This window comes from Nicotiana tabacum, chromosome 17 (genome assembly GCF_000715075.1).
Source record: "Nicotiana tabacum cultivar K326 chromosome 17, ASM71507v2, whole genome shotgun sequence".
Lineage (NCBI taxonomy): Eukaryota > Viridiplantae > Streptophyta > Magnoliopsida > Solanales > Solanaceae > Nicotiana > Nicotiana tabacum.
In genome coordinates, this window is record NC_134096.1 from 136088344 (window position 1) to 136096377 (window position 8034).

The following is an 8034-nucleotide window of genomic DNA, read 5'->3' on the forward strand; positions in this document are numbered from 1 at the left end:
ATTTTAAAGTTTGGATCGGATCGAATTTTTGGATTTCGGATCGGATTATTATGCCTCAAAGTTGCAAACCCATATGTATATTTTCTTTGTAAACGAGGCAATACAGTAAGAAAAATCCATGTTTCTGCAATTATGAGAGTATTATGATGCCAATATAGCTAAATCCAGCAATTATAAAGGTAATAACTTGGAGGAAGATGTAAAGGAGGTACTGACTATCCGAAATTAAAGTTTAATATTTATACATGCCCTAATAATTTCGAATTTTGGATCGGATCGGGTTACAATTATACCAATCCGAATATTCAAAAATCTAATAAACATAATTCGAAATCCGATCCAAATATTCAAAATCTGTAATCCGAAATTGAGCGGATCGGTTCGGATTTCGGATATCCGATCCAAATGAACAGCCCTATGCAGGAGATCATTTTCAACACTTGTCTGATACTTTCGAGATTCTCCGAAAATATAATATGAAGCTAAATCCAGAAAAATGCACTTTTGGCGTGGCTTCAGGTAAGTTTTTAAGCTTTCTTATTTTTAACAGGGGTATTGAAGTGAATCCTACGCAGATCAAAGCTATCGAGGAAATACCGGATATACTCACGAGCAAAAAATAAGTACAGAGATTAATAGGCAGGATAACAGCCCTGGGGAGATTTATATCAAAATCGTCAGAAAAGAGTTTTAAATTCTTTTCAGTATTGAAAAAACAGAATCAATTTGAATGGACTACTGAATGCCAACAAGCCCTCAAGGACCTAAAATCGTATCTGTTAAAACCGCCTTTGCTAGCCAAACCAAAAGATGTTGAAAGGCTTCTCATCTATCTCGCTTTGTCAGAAGTGGCGGTAAGTGCGGTGTTGGTCCGAGAGGATAAAGGTAAACTGATCACGCCCAACTCTAGTCCTAAAAAGGATAAGCGGTCGCTGCAAATATAATCCGGTCTAAAAGTCCGGAGTCGAATCCCACAGAGAACTAAGGCTTAGCTATAGCTTTTTAATATCACTAAGAAGACAAGTTTGAACAATTTTCTAAATTATAAAGATTGAGATTTATATTTCTAACGAATTAACTAGCAAATACTAGAAAACGGTAAAATTATCAACTAACGAGATAAAGGGTTGGAGACTAAATTAAGGAGGTCTAGAGTTATGATTTCCCTAATTGTCGGTATCCTTCCAGCTATGTTCCCAATAATTTTGCCGATGTATTCTCTACTGATCGCGAGCACTTTAGGTGCCGTAATTCTCTCTCGAGCAACTACAATAATTTACTAGACATATTCTCTCGAACTATGCTAGTTGGCTTCATCGAACAGCTCACTATGACCACGTCAAGGCTTTGTTATTTCTAAACCTACCTTTAAACCCACTGTATTGATTTCTCACATACGTTAGGAGTGACGTTGTTCAACAACCACCTAAATATGTATCATTTCTCAAGCAACACATAATAAATAGGCACAATCAATCGATGACCATTCAATCAACTGAAATAAATACGTAGTTGAACAAATAGATAAATTCAAAGGCTAAATTATATTAAAACATAACAAGAATTCATCCTACAAAAGGTTCCATCAAAACCCTAGATAACAAATTAGCTATTCATAATAGTATGCATAACTACAATACTAGAATTCATAACCAATAATGAAAATAGGAAGAAGGAAGTGAAAAACTCGTAGAAGAATTCTCCGCCTTGCTCCTAGTGTGTTCTTGCCTCCTTAGGTCGAATCCCCAGTCTCTTTAGCCTCCTTAGGTCTAAATTATGTCAAAAGTATATCAAAAGTCCTCAAAATATCGTTTTTCCATGTATATATACCAAGTAGGGTCGGACCCAAACACTTATCCTTCTCATACGCGAAAAATGACACTTTTCCATGTCAGGACGTCCGCGGCCGCGGATTCAACCGCGGATTTGGCCGCGGATTTTACCTAGTGTTCTGCCTCACATCCACAGCCAGATCCACGGCTGTGGATTCGACCGCCATTTTCACCCTGTGCTGTTTGGAATTTGGAAAACCATAAAACACGAAAGTTGTAGCTCTTGGAATTAGATTTCCAACCATATATTATGAAGCCCAAATGGAGTTCTGAGAGAAACGTTATATGTATTTTACTAGACAGTATGCAATATGCCTACTCGATTCTTCATTCGTTCTTAACTATCAAATTTGATCTCCGAACACGATCCCGGCTTAATTCCTTGGGTTTTTACTCAGACTTCAAAGCTCCAAATCACTTGAATTCATTCTCTAACATCTACATAGCTCGTAATCATTCCTACAAGGCATAAAATACACAATTAGTGCAAAAACTAGCGATTAAAGCTCAAACTCAATTAAAGTGCAGTAAATTAGAGTGTAATAAGCGACTAAAATACGTAATTATAGCCTATCATCAACACCCCGCACTTAAACCATTGCTCGTCCTCGAGCAATCAAACTACACTTTATATAGACACGACCTTTTTAAACAATTCTCCTAACTCATCACACCAAGAATACTTAAAATAAACAAAGCACAAAAGCATAACATCTTCACCTCAAGATTTGACTTATAAGTACCACGCATTATTCATAACTCACCCACTTACTCTAACATAGAGGTCATTGACATTACCTTTCCTTCATGAATCAAGTTCCCTCACACAACAAAAGAGAGTAGTTCCACACAATAAAATTTAAGAACACTTAGGAACTCAAGATAGAAAGAATTCGCTCACTCTCAGAAATAATATTTATATGCCACAAAAGATGCACCATAGGCTTGCCCGTAGTGTACTACTCTACTAATCGAGCTCATTCAGTCTAGGATCAAGTAAAACTTTATTTGGTTGTAATGTAGGCTGCGGGACGGGTAGGATACATTTAGATATAAGAGTGACTACACCTCCCTAAGCACTTTAATACATATACTTTAACATTCAAACCTCATACTTATGTCAAACCAAACTCTACCTTCACCTCAATGTATATTACCCCATACTTCTTTAAGCACAATTACATCGAGAGTCACCACTTATCAAGGAATATTGTTTTCACAGAAATACAACTATTTTTTTCCTTTTCTTTCTTTTTCAATTCAAGTGGCTCTTACTTTTTCAAAACAGTGCACCTTTCTCCTTATTTCATTAGTTCCACTCAAAAGCCAAACCATCCACCCCACACTTTAACTTTTACACAGTTCATATAATTCAAGTGCTCATGAGAGGTTAGAAGGTTCAAATAGATGGTTAATTCAAACAAATGGGTAAGGCTTGTAATGTGGTTGCCAAAGAAACAAGATTACAGGCTCAAATGGGTTAACTACGATACATAACAATTAGGCGGGTAATATATATATGGGGCTCAACAAAGAAATGCCTATATCACTTCCAAGACTGAATAAAACTACTATTTTGCTTTGCAAACACACAGGGCAAGTTCTAGGCATCAAATGTAATGCACAGAATAACACCCAAACCTCACACACACATGGCACATAACTCATTCAGAATTGGATTCATCAAGAAACTCTAGTCAAAGCAGTTAAGCAAATTTAAAATCATACAATTTAAGATACTTATACAAGAATCAAGAACTGAGCCTAAGCATCACAACCAAAGTACTCACTATTCTCAAGGCATAACAAAGGCAAGATATATTGCTTTAATTCAAAACACAACACAATAGCTCCTATTCCTAAAAAAATAAAACTAGCTACACCCGGTTCAAACAAAACCCTTGGAAAAGAACCGCGGCACAAAGAAAAACCAAGGGGGAATTACTACACTACCTACAAAAAAAAATCTTTTTGTCTTTTTCCTTTCGACTTAAATCCCTCAAGAAAAATATCTAATAGATCCATCATCGGAAAAAGTCCAATCTTTTCTATTTTTGTAAAAATAAAATAAAAATTATTCAATTAAACTATCACAACTAAAATAGCATGGAAAGTTACACAAACAATCTCTTCACCCCACACTTAAAATTGTGCACTGTCCCCAATGCACACCCATACATACAAGAGGGTAAAAGAAACTCCCTGGAAGGCCAAAGGCCGACGCACTAGCATCTTATGTGGTACTCAGACTTCTCCCATGCCTGGTCCTTCGTGCGGGTACCTCACACTTAGTTCCAACCATCTGGTTTGCTATTGCATTCTTCCAATGGCTTTGCGTTCCATGCTCCTAAAAAATCAAAAATCGACACTACAAAAATAATATAATAAAATAAATAAATAAATAAAAGAAAGCAGTAAAGATGGGTTGCCTCCCAACAAGCGCTTGATTTAACGTCGTGGCACGACGTAAACTACTTTTTGTCTCCACCTTGAACTTATGAATTGGACTTCAAGTTTTGATTCTTCTCTATGATCATGCTCTTGGGGCGATACAAATTGTTGCGAGCCAAAAATTAAATGAATTCTCATCCACTTTTTGGCTCTCCCCCGAGGAGTGTCGCCTTGCCTAGACGGTCTTGAAAATTTCAAAATATAAGGCTCATCCAACTCTTCCCTGGACTTCTTTTTATGCTCGTAAAGATCCATTACCATTTCACCGTCTGAACATAATGTAGAGAAGTGTTTGGAATGAGGTCCAACGTGCTCAAATACATGAACTTCAAGATTTTTGACATCCTCAACACCAATCACGCTAGAGTCAACTAAATTTATATCCTCAACTTCCTTGGTTGACTCTAGTATCTCTTCTACAACATTGACATCCTCAAAATCTAGTTCAATTGATTGTTGGTGTTCTACTCTGTCCTCCTCCCTTAGAACCTCAATTTTTGCATCTAATACAAGCTCCTTTTGGCTACTATCCACAATATTAGCTGGTTGAGCATTAAATGCTTCAACTAATTGACGCACTTGTGCCTCCAGGTTGCGAATAGCAGCATCTTGCCTTTTTATGTGAAGTTGTTTCTTATTATTTTGCTCCACAAGGCACTTTAGCATATCCTTGATCTCTTTCAGGTCAACATCTCTGGGTTCTTTGTTCCTATTAACTTCACAAAAAAAAGAAGAACCATCATAGTAAGGGGTTGGGGGAAGATAAGAAGTATAAGCACAACCATGAAAGTGACCATCTTGACCACCACACATATCACACACATTCCACACATAAGATTGAGTTGGTGTGCATAACTCGCTCTCGGGAATATTTTGATAATTTTGCAATGGGTGGCTTCCTCTATAATATGCATAAGGAGGATCAAAAGTAGAATTACCAACATCAAAACTCTCATAATTCCAAGATGCCATGTCTCTCAAGTAAAAAATAAAAATTTAAAAAATAATCAGATACAAAAAAAAACAAAAATAAAAGTTCAAACTTTCAACCTAGAAATATGTACACCTACAGCTACACCGCTAGTTCCCCGACAACGGCACCAAAATTTGATCACGCCCAACTCTAGTCCTAAAAATGATAAGCGGTCGCTGCAAATATAATCCGGTCTAAAAGTCCGGAGTCGAATCCCACAGAGAACTAAGGCTTAGCTATAGCTTTTTAATATCACTAAGAAGACAAGTTTGAACAATTTTCTAAATTATAAAGATTGAGATTTATATTTCTAACGAATTAACTAGCAAATACTAGAAAACAGTAAAATTATCAACTAACGAGACAAAGGGTTGGAGACTAAATTAAGGAGGTCTAGAGTTATGATTTCCCTAATTGTCGGAATCCTTCCAGCTATGTTCCCAATAATTTCGCCGATGTATTCTCTACTGATCGTGAGCACTTTAGGTACTGTAATTCTCTCTCGAGCAACTACAATAATTTACTAGAAATATTCTCTCGAACTACGATAGTTGGCTTCATTGAACAGCTCACTATGACCACGTCAAGGCTTTGTTATTTCTAAACCTACCTTTAAACCCACTGTATTGATTTCTCACATACGTTAGGAGTGACGTTGTTCAACAGCCACTTAAATATGTATCCTTTCTCAAGAAACACATAATAAATAGGCACAATCAATCGATGACCATTCAATCAAGTGAAATAAATACGTAGTTGAACAAATAGATAAATTCAAAGGCTAAATTATATTAAAACATAACAAGAATTCATCCTACAAAAGGTTCCATCAAAACCCTAGATAACAAATTAGCTATTCATAATAGTATGCATAACTACAATACTAGAATTCATAACCAATAATGAAAATAGAAAGAAGGAAGTAAAAAACTCGTAGAAGAATTCTCCGCCTTGCTCCTAGTGTATTCTTGCCTCCTTAGGTCGAATCCCCAGTCTCCTTAGCCTCCTTAGGTCTAAATTATGTCAAAAGTATATCAAAAATCCTCAAAATACCGTTTTTCCATGTATATATACCAAGTAGGGTCGGACCCAAACACTTATCCTTCTCCTACGCGAAAAATGACACTTTTCCATGTCAGGACGTCCACGGCCGCGGATTCAACCGCGGATTTGGCCGCGGATTTTACCTAGTGTTCTGCCTCACATCCGCGGCCAGATCCGTGGCCGCGGATCCGACCGCAATTTTGACCCTGTTCTGTTTGGCATTTGGAAAACCGTACAACACGAAATTGTAGCGCTGTGAATTAGCTTTCCAACCATATATTGTGGAGCCCAAATGGAGTTTTGAACGAAAAGTTACGTGTATTATACTAGACAGTGCATAATATACTTACTCGATTCTTCGTTCGTTCTTAACTATCAAATTTGATCCCCGAACACGATCCCAGCTTAATTCCTTGGGTTTTTACTCAGACTTCAAAGTTTCAAATCACTTGAATTCATTCTCTAACATCTACATAGCTCGGAATCACTCCTACAAGGCATAAAACACACAATTAGTGCAAAACACTAGCGATTAAAGCTCAAACTCAATTAAAGTGCAGTAAATTAGAGTATAATAAGCGACTAAAATACGTAATTATAGCCTATCATCAACACCAATCCCCAATTTATTATGTTAGTAAATCTTTGCTAGATGCTGAGACACGGTATCCCCATTTAGAAAAGCTTGCTTTAGCGTTAATTATGGAATCTAGAAAGTTAAGACCTTATTTCCAATGTCATCCTATTTTTGTGATAACTGCTTTCCCCCCTGAGGAATATACTGCATAAACAGGAACTATCAGGTAGATTAGCTAAATGGGCAACAGAACTCAGTGAGTATGATATCATATATCAGCCCAGAACTGCAATAAAATCGCAGGTTTTACCAGATTTTGTAGCGGATTTTAGCACGAATTTAGTTCCTGAAGCAGAAAAGGAACTACAAGTATTTACCGGAGCTAATCTGGGGACTTGGACTCTATTTACCGATGGTTCTTCAAACATTAAAGGAGCGAGTATTGGAATTTTTCTAATTCCACCTTCTGGAGAAGTCATAAGACAAGAAATAAAATATTATTTAATCACTAACAATGAGGCAGAATACGAAGTTGTGATTGTAGGCTTGGAACTGGCACGAGAACTCGGTATAGAGCAGATTGTGATCAAAAATGACTCGCAGTTGGTGGTTAACCAGATGTAGGGGATTTACGTGGCAAGAGAAACGCGAATGCAATAATACCTGTAAAAGGTATGAGAATTACTTAGACAATTTCAGACATGGAAGGCTGTGCAGATACTTAGGAAAGAGAATGCAAAATCAGATGCGTTGGCAAATCTCGCGTCTATCATAGATGTAACAAATGAATAAAATGATACCGTGATATATTTGTTTCATTCGGCACTTGACCAAGACAAGAGTGAGGTAAATTTTAACAGTCTAACTTGGGATTGGAGAAACGAATTTGTGAACTTTTTTTGCAGTATGATATCTTGCATGAGGACAAGAAGAAGTCACAATTGCTTCAACAAAAAGTCACTTAGTATTGCCTAATTTGTGGAAATTTATATCGAAAGATGTTTGGAGGACCTTTAGCACGGTGCCTCGGTCCATCGCAAACAGAGTATGTGATGAGAGAAGTACATGAGGGACACTGCGGCAATCACGCCGGGAAAAGATCATTGGTAAAGACATTAATAAGAGCAGGATATTATTGGCCAAAAATGGAAGAAGAA

General features: G+C 37.0%; 1 protein-coding gene across 1 annotated transcript; it reads left to right on the forward strand.

The window, feature by feature from the left end:
• The first annotated feature begins 476 nt into the window (after positions 1-476).
• Positions 477-7501, forward strand: LOC142172130 (uncharacterized). The gene is made up of 3 exons (XM_075235907.1): positions 477-519; positions 706-854; positions 7094-7501. Exons 1-3 carry the CDS (start codon positions 477-479, stop codon positions 7499-7501), a joined length of 600 nt encoding a protein of 199 aa, XP_075092008.1.
• Positions 7502-8034: the final 533 nt, after the last annotated feature.